At 52.8% G+C, this 21,655-nt stretch overlaps 10 protein-coding genes across 10 annotated transcripts; 3 read left to right on the top strand and 7 right to left on the bottom strand.

Moving 5' to 3' along the window:
- Positions 1-369: 369 nt before the first annotated feature.
- Positions 370-3,874, bottom strand: HD553DRAFT_309693 (uncharacterized protein). Its single transcript, XM_046179736.1, has 3 exons — positions 1,760-3,874; positions 627-1,688; positions 370-530 (listed from the first exon to the last, which is right to left on the bottom strand). The coding sequence occupies exons 1-2, from the start codon at positions 3,712-3,714 to the stop codon at positions 773-775; spliced, it is 2,871 nt and encodes a 956-aa protein (XP_046037480.1). The 5' UTR covers positions 3,715-3,874; the 3' UTR covers positions 370-530; positions 627-772.
- Positions 3,875-5,077: 1,203 nt separating this feature from the next.
- HD553DRAFT_218015 (uncharacterized protein) lies at positions 5,078-5,775 on the bottom strand. The gene is made up of 2 exons (XM_046177213.1): positions 5,426-5,775; positions 5,078-5,327 (listed from the first exon to the last, which is right to left on the bottom strand). Exons 1-2 carry the CDS (start codon positions 5,667-5,669, stop codon positions 5,122-5,124), a joined length of 450 nt encoding a protein of 149 aa, XP_046037479.1. The 5' UTR covers positions 5,670-5,775; the 3' UTR covers positions 5,078-5,121.
- A 63-nt stretch (positions 5,776-5,838) lies between these two features.
- HD553DRAFT_218006 (phosphatases II) lies at positions 5,839-9,115 on the bottom strand. The gene is made up of 6 exons (XM_046177212.1): positions 8,968-9,115; positions 8,777-8,881; positions 8,545-8,710; positions 8,254-8,483; positions 8,052-8,180; positions 5,839-7,988 (listed from the first exon to the last, which is right to left on the bottom strand). Exons 1-6 carry the CDS (start codon positions 8,989-8,991, stop codon positions 5,883-5,885), a joined length of 2,760 nt encoding a protein of 919 aa, XP_046037478.1. The 5' UTR covers positions 8,992-9,115; the 3' UTR covers positions 5,839-5,882.
- Positions 9,116-9,281: 166 nt separating this feature from the next.
- On the bottom strand, positions 9,282-11,660 carry HD553DRAFT_295075 (adenylyl cyclase-associated protein). Its single transcript, XM_046178482.1, has 11 exons — positions 11,598-11,660; positions 11,481-11,525; positions 11,386-11,399; positions 11,061-11,311; positions 10,752-10,988; positions 10,584-10,669; positions 10,410-10,515; positions 10,076-10,340; positions 9,923-10,014; positions 9,735-9,858; positions 9,282-9,671 (listed from the first exon to the last, which is right to left on the bottom strand). The coding sequence occupies exons 2-11, from the start codon at positions 11,519-11,521 to the stop codon at positions 9,355-9,357; spliced, it is 1,533 nt and encodes a 510-aa protein (XP_046037477.1). The 5' UTR covers positions 11,522-11,525; positions 11,598-11,660; the 3' UTR covers positions 9,282-9,354.
- A 215-nt stretch (positions 11,661-11,875) lies between these two features.
- On the bottom strand, positions 11,876-12,329 carry HD553DRAFT_341283 (uncharacterized protein; the record flags this gene model as incomplete). The annotated part of the gene is made up of 2 exons (XM_046182613.1): positions 11,876-12,144; positions 12,236-12,329. The coding sequence occupies 2 exons, from the start codon at positions 12,327-12,329 to the stop codon at positions 11,876-11,878; spliced, it is 363 nt and encodes a 120-aa protein (XP_046037476.1).
- A 1,391-nt stretch (positions 12,330-13,720) lies between these two features.
- HD553DRAFT_309683 (uncharacterized protein) lies at positions 13,721-14,813 on the top strand. Its single transcript, XM_046179735.1, has 4 exons — positions 13,721-14,023; positions 14,091-14,185; positions 14,264-14,302; positions 14,399-14,813. Exons 1-4 carry the CDS (start codon positions 14,008-14,010, stop codon positions 14,684-14,686), a joined length of 438 nt encoding a protein of 145 aa, XP_046037475.1. The 5' UTR covers positions 13,721-14,007; the 3' UTR covers positions 14,687-14,813.
- A 296-nt stretch (positions 14,814-15,109) lies between these two features.
- HD553DRAFT_309680 (uncharacterized protein) lies at positions 15,110-16,441 on the bottom strand. The gene is made up of 6 exons (XM_046179734.1): positions 16,231-16,441; positions 16,087-16,163; positions 15,851-15,998; positions 15,546-15,759; positions 15,421-15,477; positions 15,110-15,342 (listed from the first exon to the last, which is right to left on the bottom strand). Exons 1-6 carry the CDS (start codon positions 16,336-16,338, stop codon positions 15,254-15,256), a joined length of 693 nt encoding a protein of 230 aa, XP_046037474.1. The 5' UTR covers positions 16,339-16,441; the 3' UTR covers positions 15,110-15,253.
- A 214-nt stretch (positions 16,442-16,655) lies between these two features.
- HD553DRAFT_217855 (putative rRNA (adenine-N6,N6-)-dimethyltransferase) lies at positions 16,656-18,478 on the top strand. The gene is made up of 8 exons (XM_046177211.1): positions 16,656-16,960; positions 17,036-17,048; positions 17,135-17,283; positions 17,366-17,459; positions 17,540-17,935; positions 18,021-18,127; positions 18,215-18,244; positions 18,315-18,478. Exons 1-8 carry the CDS (start codon positions 16,749-16,751, stop codon positions 18,325-18,327), a joined length of 1,014 nt encoding a protein of 337 aa, XP_046037473.1. The 5' UTR covers positions 16,656-16,748; the 3' UTR covers positions 18,328-18,478.
- A 236-nt stretch (positions 18,479-18,714) lies between these two features.
- HD553DRAFT_309676 (molybdenum cofactor synthesis protein 2A) lies at positions 18,715-19,241 on the bottom strand. Its single transcript, XM_046179733.1, has 3 exons — positions 18,903-19,241; positions 18,800-18,827; positions 18,715-18,737 (listed from the first exon to the last, which is right to left on the bottom strand). Exon 1 carries the CDS (start codon positions 19,188-19,190, stop codon positions 18,930-18,932), a length of 261 nt encoding a protein of 86 aa, XP_046037472.1. The 5' UTR covers positions 19,191-19,241; the 3' UTR covers positions 18,715-18,737; positions 18,800-18,827; positions 18,903-18,929.
- Positions 19,242-19,444: 203 nt separating this feature from the next.
- Positions 19,445-20,472, top strand: HD553DRAFT_309674 (organic hydroperoxide resistance protein). Its single transcript, XM_046179732.1, has 5 exons — positions 19,445-19,700; positions 19,786-19,881; positions 19,945-20,048; positions 20,142-20,255; positions 20,338-20,472. Exons 1-5 carry the CDS (start codon positions 19,550-19,552, stop codon positions 20,377-20,379), a joined length of 507 nt encoding a protein of 168 aa, XP_046037471.1. The 5' UTR covers positions 19,445-19,549; the 3' UTR covers positions 20,380-20,472.
- Positions 20,473-21,655: the final 1,183 nt, after the last annotated feature.

The following is a 21,655-nucleotide window of genomic DNA, read 5'->3' as shown; positions in this document are numbered from 1 at the left end:
TCTTCTGAACCGACTCACTCTCGCATCACATGGCACAGAATGACATAACGCTCTGCCGACTTCAGAAACGATAGTGGGAATTGTATGGAGCCGTGGGACGCCTTACGCCAGGCCTGCGTACACGATAAACCGGTCAGAATAGCCGCTTAAACGCCAACGGCCCCATGCTCAGGGCAGGCAGACTTGACGTACCTCAACTGTACGGAGAAGTTCGTGCCCCATGCCGACCCTGACCAATCCCATCCTCAGCGTCAAGGGGTTGCGGGGGGAGGCCGGAGTGGAGGGGTTGTGGGGAGCGGAATTGTGATTTTGTAGCGATCCAGACGCCAGCGGATTCCAGACTCGGTACACGCGGTCGAATTCCCAGCCCTCATCACCATTGTCAATTCGAATAGCGGATCGTGCTGCGAAGCGACAGCGGTGACGCGCGCCACTAGGTTTCACGAGCGTCGCATGAGCTGAGCTGGGATATTGATACTAGAGGTTACGAATCTGTTGCTGCCATGACGGCGATCGATTCGTGATGGTAGCTAGTGAGCGTAGGGGTGATTGAGGCGATCGAGTGTCGAGATCAATGTCGCGCGCCATCAAATGAACCACCAAGATATGGATCTCCCGATACTTACCTATCTCTCGATTAGCATGGGCTCAGTCGTCGATCTGAATGACCATACTTGCGTGAATATACTGCAATGGCATCTACATCTTTTCTTCATGACAGAAGTACTAGAACAAATTTAAAGATCGATTTGGCAAGCTGTTGTTACGATGACTAATGCTGATATTCAAACAGGCCAAGTCCCTCGGCTATGTAAGGACCCGAATTACCAGGAACATAGGGCTTGATTTCCGGTACTGGGATACGTCCAAGCAATAGAGAAATGTCCTTTCGCGCTTGCTTCTCAAGACACTTGATTGCATTGATGCCCTCGAGTCCCCGGAACAAAGAATGTAAACGTGTCTGACGCGGACGCTTTCTCTGCATTCGTTTGGAAGTTGGACTCCAGCGCTGGATCTCGACCGGGGCCAACGCAGAGGTCGGGGATGAAGTCGAGGAGGTCGCTCGGAGGTCGAACCAAATCGTGCATCGAATAGGGTGAAGCTCGATGTCCTCTGATTCCGTGCTTGTTGCAGCAAAATCCGCATTCCACCCGGAAGAGTCCCCCATCTCGTGATTTTTCACTTGTATAGGTAATAGCGATAGTCTTCTGGGGTCGAACATATCGGTCCCTGTTGGCCTTTCGTCGCTGCGGTAGATGACTAGGAGCAGATCCCACCCGGTCTGGTACTTTGCCCCTCTCATAGCAGCTCGTCGAGTCCAAGCTTCTGCGAGTTGTGCAGTTGAAAGCCGATTTTTTTCCGCTTCGAACCGTTGTGAATTTTGCAGAAAATGCGTGAAATTGAGCCAGTAGCCTTTTGCCCAAGTTCTTAAGTCGTGGAATTCCGGAACCTTGGCTCCATCCCCGTAGAGTGCGTCGAGGAAACACTGCAAATTGATAGGCTGAAGAGGGTTCTTGCTATCGACATCGACAGAGAAATCCGCTGCAATATGCAGAATGATGGAAGCGATCTCCTCACCGACGTCACCGCTTTCCACACTGTAATCTGCTCGGACCTTTTTGATCGCATCGAAAGCTGATGACCAATGTTGCTTTGGGTCGTCTCGAAACACATGCGCTGCCGCCAGACTAACAAGCAGAAGGAAGAAGGTCAGACAGGCGATCACAACGCCACGATGACAATCGATCTGGCGACGAACCTTAACCATGGCTCCGAAGGTGCAACGATGGAGATCAACTCCCCTCCCGGCCCTACAGTTTTGAGCCGGCCCATGTATGTTGCAACAAGCTCTTCGGCGAGACCTCCGAGCGTGGGGCTGACGTCCTTCTTATTCAACTTGAGGGGGTTTCCGGACAGGCCCACCAAGGTCAATTTCACGCGATTCGAGAGGAGAGCGATCGTCCGGCTCAGACTCGTTCGATCGCCCGTACTTTTGTACAGTTCGACCGGTCCAGTCCTTCCAATCATCTTCTCTATCAGCTTCTCCGTGTCGAAGTGTTGTTTGCCTTGACGGCTCTCCTTTACGAGACGATTGTCGTTCAACAGAGGGCGTCCCATCTTTCGAAGCCACCCTTCCAGCTCATCGTGAGATGCCTTGTGCTTCCCCTTCAGCACATCCTGATAGTGCTTGACCTCATGAAGTGCCAGATTGAGCGGCAAGTTGATGAATGGGGGAAGAAGTAAGGCGTTACCGATCCAGGTTCGGAATGACGAGCTAATCGCTTCGTGACCGTAGGTCAACGAAATCTGAGTAGTTGTGTCCAATAGGAAGGCGAAGCAGTTGTTGGCAGTGATAAAACTCCACAGTCTTCGCAGGATATGTAATCCGCCACCCATATCGCTGCATTCGTCTATCGCAAGATGGAAGAAGGACTCGTCGCCTTCGGTTTGAACGCATCCAGCTAGCTTCTGGAAGGCGTCTTTGATAGGTTTTGCGAAGTATTGTCCGCAATGGTACGCTTCGATATTGTTTTGAGATACCGGACTCTTTGGACCTTGAGGTTTCGGATTCGATGCAGAAAACCTTTGGTGGCTGAAGCGTTCTTGATTCATCAACATCGAAGCCTTGACGTCGATCGAGTCCAGCAGGATTGCGCGAATGTGTTCTTCGTTGACGTCCCGTTCGTCCGATAGACGAGATAGCCGGGTGTAAGCTGGGGATAAGAGTTGTCCTACCCGGAGGATAAAGGAAGACCGATCGTGCTCCGCACCGTACTGCGACTTGTGCTTTCGCAACTCAGTCTCGTAGAAGCGTGTCAATTCTTCAGCCATGGCTATCAACCATACAGCTATCGAGCGAGTATTCTCGAAGATGTCGCCGCTTTGCACAAGCCACTTGGCCACCTTAGCATCTCTTGGCGGGTAGGATGGGGTCTGGTCCACGTGCTCCGGTCTTACGCAGACGAGCAGGCCCAGGTTCTTCTCGGCCAGTTGAGCGACAGTACGGGTCTTTCCGGATCCCGACGACTGTAGGATAGGGATGACGTTGGCATACACAGTCGTATTATAACGTTTCCCGTCCTTCATCCGTTTGCCCTGCTTGATCATGTCCTCGACATTGTGTCGAAGAATCTCAGCTCCCGATCCTAGAAAGTCCCGCCCAAAATCCTCGGCCAGAAGCTTCTCTTGATGTTGATAATGCAAGGAAGATCCACTGTCGGTCGATGGCATTTCGGGACCGAAGGCATCTCGGAGGATGTCGTTGAGCCCTCTTTCTTGACTCTTTATAGCGACATCCCAGTAATGCATGCACTGGCAAGCATTGAGGCTGGTATTGCTCCCGGTCATTTGCATCTGTCTATATCGCTCCTGGCTTGCAGTCACCCAGGCCGGGGGTTTCACGGTGATCTGCTGCATAAGGTTCCGAAGGTCGAGTCGAAGGAGCTTCATGACGACCGCATGGGCCTCGGCAATCTCGTTGAGAACGACTGTTGTAGACTCGGCGTACTCTTGGGTCAAGGTCATAGCGAGCTTATTGTAGCTCGTCAAGATGTTCTGAACGTCATCTCGTACTATATGTAGGCTGACTGCCGCGACGCGATCATGCTTCGTCTTCATGATGCCATCTAGTTCGTCAATGATGTCTTGCAACCACAGCAGTAACGGGTCGTCTTCAAGGTATTCGTTGGGCAGGGACGATTTGTCGGTAGACATGATAGAATAGTGATGCGTGTGTATTTGTTGTTGTTGCTGATGGGTGTAGGGAACCAAATCGATGATCGACAATGAGGGTGAAAGTAATGGTAGCAATAATATCTTAGTCGTAGCTAGTAGTAGTAGTAGTAGTAGTAGTAGTAGTAGTAGTAGTAGTAGTGTACGTAGCGTACGATGATATTGACGAGCTCTTTGTGACTACTAATACTACTGGCCCAGATCGATGACTTCACAATGATAGGCGGTGCGGTGATGATGATGATTAGACTTGCCGCTTGTTACGCAAAGCAGGAGTCACGTGAGCATATGCATACGTTACTACTCATATGATAAGATGTACTGGAAGTCTTCGAATCCCTACTTTCAATCGGACGGGAAATGTTGCTGCAATTACAATGGCATCGTGCCGGTGGATTCCCTGCTGGAATTATCCTCAGGGCCTTTGCGATACAACATGACAGCCAACGTAAGCTAAAGCTCTGGTCTGCCAGGTGGTCCGTGGGCAAGCCAGCGCTTTGTTAGCTCAGATAATGCTCAGTCGCGACTTAAAAACCACGAAACGCGAGAGTATTGGGAGCTTGCGGATGATCCGATATACCTGATGTGTGGCTTGTTGGAGTGATTCGTCCAGGACCACACCAGGACTGTGGTGATCTGATCTCAACAAGAGCTGATACAACGTTGCGCACAATAATGTTTGAGTCGGTCATACTGACGATATCATCAAGTCATCCGGTCTTCTCTATAACATGTGATTTGCAAGTCGTGCAATGCACGATGAAATAATCCTAACCCCCAAGGTCATGTCGCTGAAATCATGTGCATCGCATAGCATTAGTATTTTTCTGCCTTGATCGCTGTCATTCATGATGTGACTGGTATTTAGACTGTATTGCACTCTCATGACTCGTTTCCAGTTACAGTCGTGCGAACGAGTGATAGACAGTGCCAACGATTTGCAGATTAGCGAGATTCTTCACCTTCTTCCCTTTGGTTATCGTATTCAATGCTGATTCACAGCGAGGACCTGAAACACATTCAGATAGTGCTACGAGCTAGAGGTTCAATCCTCCAGGCGCGATACCTGACCTTTGTCACATCTTGGGCGCTTGTTCTGCCCGGTCCTGGTTATCGAGTCTAAACAAATGGTGGGCGCTCTTACCAGGGCGGTTCGTCTCGACCCACCTCCTAGTAATCCCCATCTGCTTTGCCTGATCTCGAGATAAAATCATCTATTTTGCGCGACATTGACGCGCGGACTCAGCATATAGACGATGAACCTTCCGGAGATGTCCTTGGTCAGTCGACAGTCTGATCACGAGAGCTGTCAGAATCGATGCGGAGCTCGTACACGCATCATGAGGCCATCGGTGAGGGAAGGGAACGCAATCCAGCGGATCAAGTCTGCTACATTCCCGAAACAGTCCGGACGCTCAAAGACTCGATATAAAAATAGGCGGCCTTGTTTCCACTTTGCGAACGTGTCGAAGGTCCTCCATCAGTGTTGGACAGATAGCCGGTGACCCCGCAGAAATCCCTGGTGGAAACTCTACTATCTACCTCTAACGGGCTGGTCGGGGTGAACCTGCGTTGTGCCTCGGCGATGAACTCGTCTGCAACAAATAGGCGAGTATCAAATGGGTCAACAGGTCCAGCAGACTATCCCAAGTAGAAGTGATACATGGCGCAAGATCTGCAACTCAATCCTTACCGTATGGGCGCATCTGCGATACCGTCTTTTCGGCATGTTCATCTGCCTTTGCGTCTTTTCGGAAGGGGAACGTCATGGTCCGAGAGATGGTTCCAATCGCACCAACGGAATCATCACCATTGATCCGGATCTGTACACTTGCCCTGTACTCCTTGTCCGGTTTACCATTCTCCACCTCAACAATCCTGGCGCTCTCGGTCCGGAAATTAGTCCCGTCCAAAGTATCGTCCACTTCGTCCTTCATCAAACGCTCCAAATTCTTCAGTTTTTGGGCAAGAACCAGCGCCTAGCCTTCGCTCCGATTGTTGCCACACAGATGCCAAAACGGTGTGCCGCTACTCACGCATACCGCTTCATAAAGTCCCGGTGAAAGTCTTCGAACTTGCTGGTACCTATTCACTTTAATCCGGTATGACACCCTATACAACTGCAAGATGATACAAGCGGCTACAAGCGATCACATTGCCCCGAGCGGGTCCCAGGAAGATGACGAGGATACCTCGGGTCGCCCGTGTTCCTTGTGTGGAACCGGTGGAGAAGCCGGTCTGACGGAGAGTTCGGCGAGTTTGGTTCCGAGACCGGCACTCGGTCTCGCCCGGTCGCGTCGATCCGCAATAGATCCCCACGTCTCGGACGGTGAACGCATGTAATTGATCGTGTCGGGGTCGATGGCAGTGCTCCGCATGGAAGCAGTGGTTCCGGCCGAGATGGGAGTGTCGGGGGCGGCCCAAGGGTTGGACTCGCTAACGATGCGATTGGCGGGGCGCCTCTCGGGCCATCCGCCGTTCGTGTGAAGGCTGCTGGCAGGGTTCGTATGCACCGATGGTCGATCCCAGGCGTCGCGGGGTGTACGTTCAGGGTTCGCAGCAAAGTTCGTATACGCATCGGCGCCGATAGTTCGAATATCCTTGGCCGCCCCAGACAATTCTTTCGCAGCTCCTTGCAGTACCGTCAACGCGCCCGTACTGAAATTCGACCAACCCCAAGATCCCGAACCTCCCGCTCTGGCTCGACTACTGGGAGACTGGCTACCCGAGGCATGGCTCGTTTCCACCTTTCTTCGGGTCGGTGCGGCAGGAATGGCTGATGCTTCAACGTTGTGCCAGGAATCCGCCGTGTCCCTCCGCGCAGGCGATTCGCTCCGCGAAATGCTTCCCGTGGTCGCGTTGAATTCGGAAGCCGACGCCTGTCCTCCAGTACCGAGTATGGCAGCCGCTTTGGCCACAGTAGCCGGAGCTTGATCGACAACGGGGTCTCGCTCGGTCCTTCCGATGGGACCGAGGACCTCGACTCCCTGAGCCTGCTCCTGTAATACCTGTCTGGCTCCGTTCATCTCCTCATCTCCCCGCTTGAACAGCTCGGACCAGAACCTGACGTCTTTCGGATTGGGCAAGAGGACGCCCATGTCCCCGTCACCGGTAGGATTGTCGAGTGTAGCATCGTATGAGGCATTCTTGTACGCATCCACGTTGGTCGCTGCGAAATCCCAGATCGACACGGTCCTCTCGCAAATGGGCGGTTTGCTCGCTACCAACAGGCTGGCATTGTCGTCGTCAATCCCGCCAGGCGTCCTGCGTTGACGTTCAGTGTTGGAAATGAACGTTCCAAATTGACACGAGTACAAGTGGTAGTACAGGTCCTCCAGGTATCTGCCATTGTATTCGAAACGCTCGGGATACTGCCTCTGCATCTGCCGGACGCAATCGAGGAACTGGTGAAAGACTGGCGAGGTCTCCTTGACGTGGTGCGAGGATGGTGTGAACTGCTTTTGGAACGCTCCGAAGAAGGCCTGTGCAGCTTTGGCAGCCTCACCCCGCTCTTCCTCTTCGTCTTCCGGTTTGACAGCCGAGTTGAGATCCAGTTTGTCCGGTGATAGATGACCGCATCGATCCATAAATTTGTGTCCGAAAGATACCCAATCCTTTTCTATCAAGACCTGAAACCCCTTGATCGTCCGAAAGTACGGATCGAGGCAGACCTGGGCGAGCGCGGACAGCTGCGAGGTCCTGTCCCATCCGTCCGAGCAATGGATCAAGACATGTGACGAATTGATGTGCACATTGCGGACGATGATCAGAGCGCCGTCAAGAATGGCCGAAATGTGCTTCAACCAGTTGGACCGCCGAAGGAGGTGACGATCCATCATGCCCGTCTGCTCAGCTCTTTGTAACGCCGTCTCGACCTTTTTCAGCGAGTCTCGCATGACGTGAATGTTTTCGATGCCCAGATATGTCTTGCGGGCCATCTTGTAATACTCCATGTTTTCCGTACCAGCTCCGGTCGCGACGTTGGCCATGGCGTTGGCTGTCGGTCGGGCGTCGACGATCAGATTGGTTGCGTTCGCTCCGTAGACCGTGCCGGCAGAGTCGGATGTAGAAATGGCCTTGGACGACCCGGATGCCTGGAGACCATACCCGCCGCCACCGTACTCTCCGCTCGGAGGGGCGTACGCGGTGTCGGGCGATACGTGTGACGAGAAGATGGCCTCGATCAACCGTTCGTCTTGATTCGAGCGGTTATTCTTCAGGCCAACGAGCGGTTGACTGCATCGCGTGATCGAGGCCTGAAGCGCAGGATAGGGGATCAGTCCACCGGAACAATTCCCATTCCTCTCCCGTAAACCTACATGATTCGCCCAGTGCAAATATGACAAGGCCGGGATCCTTCCTTTACTTCGATACTTGCAGGCGTAAGCGATAACGGTATCCGAGATCTTGGACGGTACCACCATCTTGGCCGGATAGGTTGGGGAGATCTGTCACCAGCATCAACAATTCCAACGTGAGTCGCAGAACATGCACACTTCAGTCGTTGTCTTCGGGACGTACCACATAATCCTTGTTGATGTCAGTAAACCTCCATGCCTTGCTTCTCGAACCGACTCCCATCCTCGCAAATTCTTCCCTCGGCGAGTAGACGCTCCAACCGTTGCTAGAACTAGAGTGTGGCGTCGACGTGCCAGATGAGAGCTGACCCGGGGTGTCGGTCGAAGAGCCCGAACCTGATGCCGCTGGCGATTCGAGCCGATAATGAAAGGCGTAGAGCTGGTCCATCGAAGCTGAACGGTACGTTGGGGGATCGGCAACTGATGTCTGCTTAACAATGCCATCTGCACTCACAGACCAAACAGAGATCCTTGACGCTGCACCAAACGTCCTCGGCTTCCTTTTCCCGTTTGAACGAAAAGACCAGGCTCTCAAACATCCTCGTACGTATGTACACCGGCGAGAGGCCAGAATGAGTCGAAGGCAGTCGATGGAGAGTCGTGATGTGAGGGTAAGGAGTCTATGGCGAACATGTTGAATCTAAGCAATCTTATACACCGTCAACAAGCGATTGACATGTGCTCACCCATTCTTCCTGTCCGTCCTGAAGGGTGAATATGAGGTGATGCGGGGTGAGATGCAAAGTTCCTTCCGATCGTTTCCCAGCTTTGTCCAGTAGCACACCCTCGACCTGATACGAGAGTACCGGCATAATACGGAAACTGATCAGCCGCCATCCACCTAGCTCGAGACCGAGACGATACCGGTAGGGCTCACTTTGGCGACCTTGATGGCGTCCATTCTGGGAGGTGGGTCTCTGCTATGGTGAGATCGGCGATGCCGTCTCTTTTTGTGCTTGAAGGACCAGAGTTTGCTAGAAATAAGGTATGTATCGTGCAGCGAGTCGAGCTTGTGTATGACTACCCCACGCACGATTGATGCTAGGTGTGTTGTGCGAGTTCGGTATATCGTCTAGATGGGCTGCAGGTGGGGATGGATCTGTGCTCGGGCGCGCCTTCGTCATACCGGCCGTTCAAGGCGAGCTAGCTGTTCGGCCAACATAGGGCCTCTATACTAATCTCATCGACTCGCTTCGCAAATGGTATTCATCGTGATTCGAGATGTTGGTTGTACAAGTAGTCAAAGGAAAGCACAGTGTATTGTCTAACCGCTATGCTCGACGATAGTGGTGACGACCTTGCCCCCCTGGATGACCGACTTCATCTGCTCTGGAATCGGCTTTTCCTCGTAATCACCTTCTTCGACACCGGGCAAGCTAATGTTGATCGCGCTGGTCTTGCTCGTAATAATCTCGACCGTGTCGACACACTCCTTGGACAGGTAGACTTGACCCGAGTCGGTGTTATCGATCTGGATGGTCGGGACTTGTCCCAAGATCTGGATCGTAAACGAGGGCGAGGAAGTGATGCTCAACCCGGAAACAACGGATCCTAGCAGGATCGACGTCTTGGAGCAGTTGACTGCCGAGTTCAGGCTTTGTTTAGCCGCATAGCACGCTCTTCGAAAAGCCAACGTTTACTTACCGGCACTGATCGCGTTGACCTTGCCCTTGATCTCGATGACGCTGTTCTTGCAGCCAAACAGGTGGACGGTGTGATTGATCTCGGTGTCTTCGATCAAGACGTGCTTGGCGTTCTCGTGGTATTCCTGACAAAGGACGATCGTGTTAGGGTCTTCGAGTCTCTTCCCAAGCCTGGGCGATACTACTCACGACGATCCACTTGGTACCGTCGAGCCTGGTCTCGGCAGGACGTTTCTGAGTCAACGTAGAAGGTTTGGGTTTGGTGGGAGGCGCAGGCGCAGCTGAATGAGACGAATGAGCGATCAAGGACGATTTGCAGCTGACGAGAGCTAAATGACTCACCCTTCTCCGACACGACACTACCGGCTCGCAACTCGGGGTTCTTGTGGGTCTGCTGGCTGGGGTCGACCTTCTTCAGCTTGCTCGTGACGCCGGCGCCCTGGTTGATCTGCGACAAGAAGGCACCGGGACCGGCCGGAGCTGAAGCTGGTGCGCTTTCCTTGCTAGAGTCGAAAGGAGGAGGAGGGGGGCCGGGGGGAGGAGGAGGAGGAGCGCCGGCGTTCGAGTCGGCCGTGTTGCTGCTCTGGAAAGTCGAGGGATCCTGGCCCTGGATTGGTACAATATCAAGCAGGGGTCAGTCACATATCTGACCAAGCATTCTCGCATCGAAACTGACCTTGGGGTTCCAAGTCAACCCAGTGGTATGGTACTGCTTGACGTACTTTTGCAGCGAGTCGATAAGGGCGATAAACGAGTTGGCCCAGACGACGTGCTTCTTGTCGCTGTAGTAAACATGCATAGGAAGGTGGTCAGCTGCTCTGGCCTAAGAGGTCGTATTGTCACCACGTACGTCTCCTTGAACTCCTTGATGACACGGTTGGCCCAGAATTGAGCAGAGTCCTTCATCTCGCCGACGAAAGGAGCAGGTGTTGGTTCCTGATATGTGACGAAATTCGACCACGAATGTGCATCAGCTTCTGAACACTACGTACGCTTTCTGACCGGCCTCGCGACTCACCACAGCCACCCAACCCCAAGCACTGGCTCCCTCTCCGACGGTACTGAGGTGGTTCGCCCATTGCCTGCCCTCTTTGCCCCGCGAAGCCTTGTCCTTGAAATCGGTGACCTCCTTCAAGGCGTCTTGGATGGGAGACAACAGCTTGATAGTGACTTCTTGCGACTTGGGCTTGGTACAAGACGAAGCTGTGGCGACATGAGCCAATTGTGAGGTGCACAATGAAGCGATCAAGCTGGCCTGTAACATAATGACAAAGTCGGGCTATTGAGTCGACAGCTTCCGAGTGATTCATAGTTGGAATTGGCTCACATGCTCGGCAACAGGACCTCCGATCTCCTTGCTCTTTGTAACGTAGTCTTGCAAGGCTCCGTCGATGATATCGGACTGGTAAGCCTTCTGAGCGGGAGATTCAGCGACCTCCGGGGGAGCCGAAGCGTTGTTGTTCGAGCTCTGGCTGGGCATGGCAGCTACTCCGGTAGAGGCTGAAGAGGCGGTATTGTGAGAAGGGGTTTGCGAGGTGGAACTGTGATGAGCTACATCTTCGAGCCGAGCAGTAGCAGCTGAAGGAACGTAGCAAGGCATTCAGCGAACTGGTCGAATCGCTGCGACTGATCAAGTATGACCGGAAGCTCACCTTCCAGCCGCTTGCTATGGAGAGTCAGCAGACCAACATCATGAACACGTCAGTCGTGAAACATGCTTGCCAAGGCCATAGCACCAGGAGCTCACATGATCGTGGCAAGATTGTTCAATCCTTGTTGACTCGTCATCTCGCTGAACGCCGGTCACGGGAACGACGTGGTCAGTCGGAGTTCTCATTGGCAGTGAGCGGTAGTTCATACTGACTTGAAGTTCGCACGGATATCGTTATTGAATGAGCGAGCTGTACGTGGTTGGTGGGATTGGACGAGACACTGATGGTAGGAGATCACATCCACCAAGAGACGTCGACATGAACAAGGTGGTGATGAGGTGGCCGGCTACCAGCGACGACCTCGATTACGTAACGCGAATCTCGGTCACTGTCCGCCAGCCAAGTATACTACTAGCTGATTACAATGATAGCCAGACTGACGCATCGATGCAATCTACGACATCACGAAAGGACGACGCAGAGCATCGACCTAAGACCTCCTTGGTCTACGGGAATCCTCGACAATTTTCTTGAATGCTCTCTTGTCGGTACTGAAAGCAAGTTCAGCATCTTCTTCTTCGACACCGTATTCGTCAGCGAGGTATGCCTTTTTCTTCTTATTCTTCTTGTGCTCTTCTCCCTGAGCTTTCATTCTCTTAAAGAGCTTTCGCTGGCCAAGTTCTTTCTCAATCCTCTCGCCCCAGAGCTCGGTGATGGCGAACCCGAGGAAACTGAGCGCGAATAAGCCCAGAACGGTACCTGATTTCAACCGGTATAGGACATACATCGAGTCAGCTGCCATCGTACTTGAAGTGAGATACATTTACGGAGCGGCGATATGCTTGCTTACCAATGGTAAACCACTTGTACTCCGCAAACTTGTCATCAGCTCCGGCTCCTCGTCGGACCAGAGTGTGTAAGGGCGTCGGTGTAGATGTCGACATGATTGAATCTGTGTGACTGAGGTGAATGTATAGCATTCAGTACCGAGCGATGATCTCACCGTTTGCTTTGTTACGAGTATTTATCGAATCCAGTCGTTGGCCCCTTTCTTGACATCTTCCTGCCGACCCCTTTGTTCAACGAGAAAGGAGGGCTGAGGGCCGAAACCGAAACGCGCAATCTCGCAAACCGTGAATCTAGCCGAGCCTGCTTCGGGGACCACTCGATCATGTTGATACATGTTAGCGAAAAGTGCTGGGTGATACAATCGCGAGGTAAATAATCCGTCAAACTGTCATAAGAGGTCGACATTCTGATCAATGCCCAGCCCAGAAAACGCAAGTGTCACGCAGACTCACCATTCAACCCGTCACTCGGTCCTCTGTCTTTTGCTAAACTTCTCAAGAGCCGAGCTGAGCGTTTCGTGCGCCGCAATGTCAGCTCTAATCGCCTCGAGCGAGGTCTGTTGTTGCTGGAGTTCCTTTCGCCTGTTCTCGCGGGTCTGTTTCAAGTCGTCGACTTTCCGTTGGGCATCTTCCAATTGCTCTTCGATCTGTCTCAGCCTGGATTCCGACATCACTATATGTTTTGCTGTTTGACGCTCTTGATACTCAAGGCGATCCAGCTCGGTCTCGAGCGCAGAGGTAATCTCGTCGGCACGTTCGTTGACCAGCTCGAGGGGATCATCGTTGTGTTTCCGTTTGGAACCCGACGCCTTGCTGCTACTGGCCACGGCGTTTCGCGGAGCTGGGTCGAGAATCACTATAGTTGAGCTATCCCGACGCAGTGCATTCGTGTCAGTCGATAGCAGCGAGAAACGTAACCAAAATTGACGAAGAGCTGACCTTTGGCTATCCGTTTCAGTCGCTCGGCCATGGCAAGCAGCGGATAGCTCAGTCATCAAGGCGTTTGGCAAACCCCGGTAGCGTACCACTCCACGGCGTGTCGTAGAGAGATCAGATCCGTACGAGCATCCCATCTTTGCCCTCCTGCACTCGAGGCAATGAGGCTTGGTCGGCTGTTCGACGCTAGTGATGCACGCATATCCGTTCCTCTGACAATAAGTGCAGGCAGAGTCTCCTTTCAAGACGACAAGAAAGGGAGCGGCACGGACCGCCTCTGCCAGCTCTTGTCGTTTTCCGCGCTGGCTAGACAAAGTGAAAGTGTAAGATCCAAGAATCGTAAATTAGACATAAACCGGTCTGACCTGACAATGTCGGTCTACCCAGCCTAGGATGAGAGCCACATCTTCGACTGTTCTTTTGCAGTCCTCTTCTGGCATGGCGAACAGGCAGTGGGTGGTAACGTGGTAGACTAGTACTGTGAACGTTCCAGTCTAGGATGAGCGATCGAGGTCTCGGACTGCAATCCGCAAAGATGCAGGATGCTAACTGTAGAAATTAGATGGTGGTTAATTGCGTGTTGCGTGCTGTTGATGGCATCCGACCACTTTGCTAATTGCTAAATAGCATCCGAGATCCCAAAGGTTACGGCATGTCTCGGCGGAAGCAGATATGAAGGCGAGAAAGTCCGAGCGGTCGGGGCCGATCGAGCGAAAGGATCGACTTTTGTCAAGTTGCAAGATGGCAAGATGTACCTTACACCTAAATGCACCTAATCGTACCTTCATATCAACCATCGGTCAGACTGTTAGAGCTATCAAAGTTCTGAAGAGATATCATGGGCGGAGCGAACTGTGAGTCGTCGCCCCGATCTGCCCTCCTCACGTCCGTCTCGGCTGACACCTCCGATTTCTTTCGTAGTGGAAGTCTGGAAGTTTGGGTTTTACACCCTTTTCCCGCTGGCGACGCTATACTATTTTAGCGATGATGATTGGTACAACAAACATGTGGTACCAGTGAGTGCGGAACTTGCTGCCCAATGAAAAGGGTAACCGTTCAGAAGACGAAAAGCTGATGCTTACGACAATGTCTAGTATGGGAAGAGGATCTGGCCAGAGTACGAAAAGACGAACGTAAGAACCCAAGCTTCCCGCCGTCATGACCAGACGCATCCCATCTGACGCTTCGATACTTCTGTTGCGTTCTACTGCATCACTTTGCGAATGCAGCGCCCACCTCACACGCAACAAGAAATCCAAGCCGAACTCGCCCGTCTAAAGAATCTACGACAAGCCGGTGTAGACCCCACAGCAGGCTCAACTTCGGGGGCTACAATGTCGCACGAGATGCGGTCGGCGGCTTCGACGGGGATCTTTACGAGCTCGGAGACGGAACGACAGAGTACAGCCGAGGTGCAGGCAGCGACGCCGGTTCGACCGGATGAGCGGATAGTCGGGCATGTTGGATCGGGTGGGGTGCAGGATTGGCGGCAGGCCGATGTCAAGAGGCTGGTATAGCCGACAGGTCAAGACATATCAACACGAATTGGCAGCTATGTATCAATCAACAGTATCGACGAAACGCAAGTCGCCGGGATTATACGATCAATTTCATTCGTTCATTCCGACGTTTAGATATAACGTGTCGCTCTTCTGGAAGATATTTCTGCGATCTCTGATCAACACCCTACAGCGATGTCAAACTGCACCCAGGTGGTCGGGGAAACTCGGTCGACCGGCTGGGCAAGACGACAGACCGTTCTGCCTGCATGTCACGTAATTGCTTTGCGACGCTCGACTCGTCGCAAAAGCGGCAGAACCTTCACATCGCCTGGCTTTAGTCGCCAACCTGAACAGTAGCGACGCACTGCTAGTTCTGTACTTGCTCAATAATATGATCAACTTTGGCTACCTTCTTGTCAGATCGAGCGGGTATCGTGAAGAAGTCTGTCTGAAGCGGTTCAGTGTAATGTTATCATTATTCGTCGGCCTGCAATCCCTGCTCTTGTACACAATCCTGATAGATGCTCCTTGCTGCTTTCACATCCTATCCTGATAGCTATCCTACGACGACGTCCGATGCCTCTACCGAGTCTTCTTGGCCTTCTCCTTCATCCTCCTCGCCTTGTCCTCCTTGACACCCTGCTTGATCTCGGCTTGCAATTTTGGGTTATCTACAAAACAGCCAGACGAGCGGGAATGTCAGTATGTCCATGTCCAACGAGAGCAAACAGCGGGAAGAATCGACTGACAGTTGAAAGCGAGGAACAAGAACTCCAAATGCGAAAAGAACGGCGCCAGGACGACCGCTAAGGCGACCAGACGAGTTCAGCACCTTCCCTTACATCCGCAACCCACTCGACCCGACCGCACTCACCTTGCAACAGATTATCCAAAAGCGCCGGCGCCCTCCCCTCTGCAGCGCCATGCCCGATGAACTGGCTCAACCAGCTGAAAAGCTGTACGAGGAGCGCGAGCTTCATGCTTCCGACTCCTTTGAAAGGTCCAGGCAGGGACTGGGTGGACGAGGGGAAGGAGGCTAGGTGAGTGACGGTGAGTTGAGAGAGGATGGCTTGGGGTAGGTAGGTCAGCTGGCGAGAAGAGAACGAATGTCATTCCTCAAGAATCGTTAGCGTGGGGATTCGACAAAGGTGAAGCGGTTATGAGACGAAATGCACTCACCGCTCCAAACGGTTCCAAAGCGAAGTAGTAGAGCACATAGGCAGAGTTGTACCACAAGGCGGCGTTGTTCTGGAAGCTGAGAAAGGGTGCTATGGTCTTGGGGGCGGCTGATGTCAAGGGCACGTGGGCGAGGATGAGGAGGAATGACCTAGAGCAGGGCGAAGCCGGGAGCGAGTTCAGAGCGTGAGTCTTTGGCCAGAGCGAAAGGATAACGGTTCTCCAGAGCCCTTGCTCACCATAGGATCATCGGGATGCAAACCATGTGAATGGCGATGTTGACCGGGTTCGAGTGGTATGAAGCGTAGAAAGTGAGCTGCAACGAGATCATTTCTATCAGATCTCCATAAGAGAGCAGTAAAGCCGAGCCCAAGCTGTCTTACCTGCTTCTTGACGTTCAGCCAGTCGGGGTACGGCGAGGTCCCCTTTCGTTCCATCTCTTCGTCCAAAGACTCGTTGATTAGGTCTTTCGACGTGAGCTGTTCCGACATCGTTCAAGGCCTCTGCAAGTGGTATTTAGGCAAGAAAAGGATGATATACCGGTTGCCCTGTTAGGTAGTTCTCGTGTTCGAGTAGATGCAATCGATATCAAAGCTTGAACCTTGGTAGTGCAGTCCTCCCGACCTGTACTTCGGTTAGGAAGAGATGATGACGACAGAGCGAAATAACCGGATGAACGGGGCTAACGGACATAGTACACTTGGCATGTCCGCTCATCTTCTTACGTTATACGGTCATCTCCATCTCGGAAGCAATTTTTATCTCTCGACCACCCATCTCGTAGCTCGTAGCTCATCATTTCGAAAGGTTCAAACATCTCCCGGCCAGATCAGACTGTTACAAAGGTAATCATCAGGAGTATCATCGAAGATAGATCGGATAGACAATTCCACAGAGTACCATGCCTAAAGCAGTGTCCCAACGACTCTCACGCAATGTCATCAGCGCACCGACGAGCGCAAGCAGCCGACCAGCGAACAAGAACAAGTCGGGAGGAGGCGGTGGTGGTGATGGAAATGCCGAAGCGTCGGGGAGTGGAGGTGGAAAGAATCACTTGTTCGATACGGCTAAGTTTGGACAGCACATCTTGACGAATCCGCTCGTTGCTCAGGGGTAAGTCTAGGTCGAGCGAGGTGTGCTGCCGACAAAGTGGTTTGCATGCTAAACCATTTTCATGATAATCGCCAGGATCGTTGACAAGGTATGTTTGATATACCAAACCAGGCTTCTGTGGTCATACCGTATCGCACCTCTGATGTCTAATCACATGTTTCTTACCTTCGTTAGGCCACCCTCAAGCCCACCGATATCGTCCTCGAAGTAGGTCCCGGAACAGGAAACTTGACCGTCAGGATCCTTGAAGCCTGTCGAAAAGTCGTGGCCGTCGAGATGGATCCGAGGATGGCGGCCGAGGTGCAGAAGCGGGTTCTGGGCAAGTGAGTACTGGGTTCAAGGTTGTAGAGCAAAAGAAATGGAGGGAGAAGGCTGACGGCGAGGCCGTCATGTTACGCTTCGCAGACCTGAACAGAGAAAGCTCGAGTTGATCATTGGGGATTTCGTAAAGGCGGAGTTGCCGTACTTTGACGTCTGCATCAGTAACACACCGTATCAGGTGAGTCGTGGGTCGTCTTGTCGACAACAAAGAGGTGGATCGTCGAGCTGACACAAACTGCCGCTCTTCTCCCTGCACAGATCTCGTCACCTCTCGTCTTCAAACTCCTCTCCCACCGCCCTATCATCCGAACCGCCGTCCTCATGTTCCAAAGAGAATTCGCCCTCCGACTATGTGCCACCCCCGCTACCCCTCTCTGGTGTCGTCTGAGCGCCAACGTCCAGCTCTTCGCCACGGTCGAACACGTCATGAAGGTGGGCAAGGGAAACTTCCGGCCTCCACCTTTGGTAGAAAGTTCGGTCGTGAGAATGTCGCCTAGGGACCCACCGCCCAAGGTCAGATTCGAAGAGTTTGACGGGTTGAACCGAGTGATCTTTAGTCGGCGGAACAAGACGGTACGAGCGTGTTTCCAGGCCAAGGGGGTCAAGGAGCTCTTGGAGGGGAACTACAAGACGTGGTGCGCTGAGACTGGCAAGGTGAGCAACGGGTCGAGGTGGAGCGCTTCATATCTTCCGAATTGCAAGCTAATCCGAGAACACGTTGTTTGGGCGTCTGGCGCAGATAATCGAGGACGAGCTCGATTTCAAGGCCAAGATCGAGACGATCCTGCAGGAATCCGGCTACGCGGAGGAACGAGCAGCCAAGATGGATGTGGACGATCTGCTAAAGTGAGTCGACGATCTATCCTCATCTGCTAACGCTGAGTGGTGGAAGGTGAAATCTAACGGCTTTCTGACTATTATTTGGGCTTTCAGACTGTTGGCAGCTTTCAACGTGGAGGGAATGTGAGTCGTCGGCCTCGCATGCGGTCGTCTAGTGAATGTCGGCTGACCCTTTGCCTATGCGACGACACAGCCACTTTGCATGATCGCTTGTCGGCCACGGTCTACAAGTTGATGTGGCTTCTGAGTATCTATCGCATGTTGTGTCTGTGTAACAATGGTGTACGGCATACGACCTTGACGAGTCGTGGTGTAGCGTTTACAACGTATTTCATTCTCCTGGCCGATCCGGAACGATTCCTCAAAAGAACGGCTCACGCACAAAGCTGGGGGCATCCGTCTCCGGTAACAGATTCAAATTTTACCCGGATTTGTGTCTTCGGTACAACCAGGGCATTGTCCTATGCGTATCGCTACATGTAATCGCGCATCGTCGGATGTACAAGAAGCACCCTCGAGGGTCTATCCGGGCTCATTTTGTAGAGATGGAACCTGTCGTCGGCCATGGACGGCTGACGTACGTTTTGACGGCTTGTCTCTACGCGCAGCTTGTTAGCTTTGCAAGCGATATTGGCGCAAAGCTCTAGCCGAGGAATGACACCAAAGGGAGAGACCTACGTGTCTGCTTCTGCTGAAGAAGCCATCTCTGATATTTGAGAGAACGACACGATTTAGAGCTCGTTGGCGGACTCGGCACAAGCAGGACGATGCCGCGGCTTACTCATGGGTCTGCCCGGATAGGCTTCGTTCAACCTCCACTGACCGGCGGAATGACGGCTACGACTACTCCACCCTTGATCTCCTTGTCTCCGTCTTCATCCTCGTCTGCCATCTCGTCTCCTACGCTCCACATACATCCTTCGAGGATCGACTTGGTCTTGTCATCGGGATGACGTGAGACGATCTCGGCCTTGACCTTGGAGAGCGTCGATGGTGCTGGAAAGGATTCTTGTTCGATTCCAAGATGGGTGCGAATCGATGCAAAGTAGAGGACCGTGATGGGCTTCATTTTCGAGCTCGTCAAGCTGAGCACTGGGGATAGGGCGAGTATGCAAGATCGTCAGGGGTCGAGGTCGAGCGAAATGACCACGCTCGACGTAACTTGCTTGTAGCTGCCCACCGGCCAAATCCGACACACTTCACGAAGGATGGAAGCGCGCGCGCGTGCGCTTGTGTTTGAGCGCGAGCGTGTGAGTGAGTGATGACGCGTCATCCCATTCCTCTCGATGACGCATCATCATCTTCTTTCGACGATCGAGGATCAGATGAAATAGTTTTACAAACAATTCAACAACCTACTTCCGATTGACATTCCGCAAATCACACCAAAACCTATAATCCATCACTCAACGTCACAACACTAGCAACATGTTCGCCCGAAACCTCGTCTCCTCTTCCCGCACCGCCGCTCGATCGGTCCGACCCACCCAGATGATGGCCGTCCGAGGACTCAAGAGCAAGCCCATCTTTACCGCCAACACCACCGTCAAGGGTGCTCGTCAGGGGTCCGTCGTCGGTGGTACGTATAGCCTCGTTCCCCCGGATAATATTTGCGGCAAAGACAAGATGCAAGACTGATAGCGATTCACATTGCATTCTCGCAGAGGCCCTCGACCTGAAGTTGAGCACGAGCAAGATCTTGGGCAAGGAGTCCGACGGCAAGACCAACCCGGAGGAGATGTTCTCTGGTGGATTTGCCGGTACGTCTCGAGAGCATTTCTACACTGGCACACGCAAGCTCAAGCGGGCTACTTGCGTCACAGCCTGTTTCGCCTCGGCCTGCAATGCCGTCGCTTTGAAGCGTAACATCACCCTTCCTGAAGATCTCGTCGTTGATTCTACCGTCGCTCTTTGCGGAGACATGAAGGTGAGCACGCTCAGCTTGCGCATAGAGCTAACACCGTCGGTACCTTTTTCGCTGATACGCCGCTCGCTTCATTTCATGTGGTTGCGCATATAGAAACTCGACATGTTCCTCGAAGTTGAGCTCAAGATCAAGTCCCCCGAGAAGATCGACAAGGCCACCATGCAGGAGATCGTCGACGAGGCCGAAAAGGTTTGCCCTTACTCGAGGGTGAGTTTCGTGGACAGAGCTGGGTCGTTTGACAGTATTTGTAAAGCTGACCAACGGTCGTATCTCAATTCTGATACTGCAGGCCGTCCGTGGAAACATCGACGTTACCGTCTCCGTCGTCTAAGCACCGAAGCTGCTTCCATTATGTATCACACCCCGATCGTGTCAAATTCCGCAAAACGCAACGCAGAATCATATGAACCAAATGAAATGACAATCTCGCGCATGCTGGTTTCGCTCCTCAAGCCGCGCCCCGATACTGATACTTTTCAGAGAAAGTTTGTTCGCATCGCGTCGTAGAAAGCGCCCTCATGTCAAGAATATCAGACTACTCGCTATAGAAAGCATTGCAGAGACCATCGTATTCGCGCGATCTGCCACCTCGTACCGCAACATAACTTCTGCATTCCTCACCGACGTTCATGGGCTTGGTGTCGCAAAGCGTCGCTCAAGAATGACATGTGAACTTACCGGCATTCGAAGAAAATGGCGAAGTACGTTGATCTGGGATACGGGTAGTGCTCTAACGGCGGAACTCCTCGATCGATGCGGAGAACGAGGTACTGCCTACTGGTCTCGAAGATCTCTGACCGCTGTTCCGTACTCGAGGAGATTGGGAAAGATGTAGTCAGCCGGGATGGTTCGAGCGGATCAGGAGGTCAGGCGTGGGTCGAGCGCGAAGTGCCGGGTTCCCTTTGCTTTTTCCTTGTTGGTCGAAGAGGCCGAAGGCGGGTGCGGAACGGTACTGATCGAACGTGACGAAAGAATCGCCCTGATCTGCCTAGCAAGACTAGACGACCTATGGACAGACCCTGACGCCGGAACAACCCTGATCTGATCCTTCAGAAGAAGAACCGACCTATGGATATGCCCTCAACGTTCGCTGTCCTGGTTGAGAGACGCAAGTCGGGATATCGAGAGGCGCCGTAGAATGAGCGTTGTACCGAGTTGGCGAGTTGTTCTCCGCAACGACATGGCAGGTGTTCCGAAGGAGCTGTGATCGTAGAGAGCCAGAGAGCGTCGGGAAAAGAGGTTCAGAGCGTGCGCTCGTCGTTTTCGGTCCATTCGGGACGCATACCTCGCTGTTGTCGTCACGATCGCCTTGACCGAAATCATCGCGATATGCCCGCCCCCAATTCCCAAATGTAATGGGATGATAACCAACACCGAATAGCCAACGCCCAAATAGCCAACGCCCAAATAGCCAACGCTCAAATGCCCCAAAGTGATCGCCAATACCCAGACGTATCAATGTGATCGCCGATGCCCCAATATAAGAAAGGATGACCCATCCGCCTGCCGAGCAGACCCGCCCGCCCCACCCCCGACCGCCTATATCAAACTTTCAACGTGCGACTCCCAAGAGACCACCAAGGTCCAGCCGAGGCCGGACCCGAGCA

This window comes from Filobasidium floriforme, assembly GCF_021052385.1.
Source record: "Filobasidium floriforme strain CBS 6241 chromosome Unknown HD553scaffold_8, whole genome shotgun sequence".
NCBI classification, from domain to species: domain Eukaryota; kingdom Fungi; phylum Basidiomycota; class Tremellomycetes; order Filobasidiales; family Filobasidiaceae; genus Filobasidium; species Filobasidium floriforme.
This window is presented reverse-complemented; position numbering and strand designations above follow the sequence as displayed.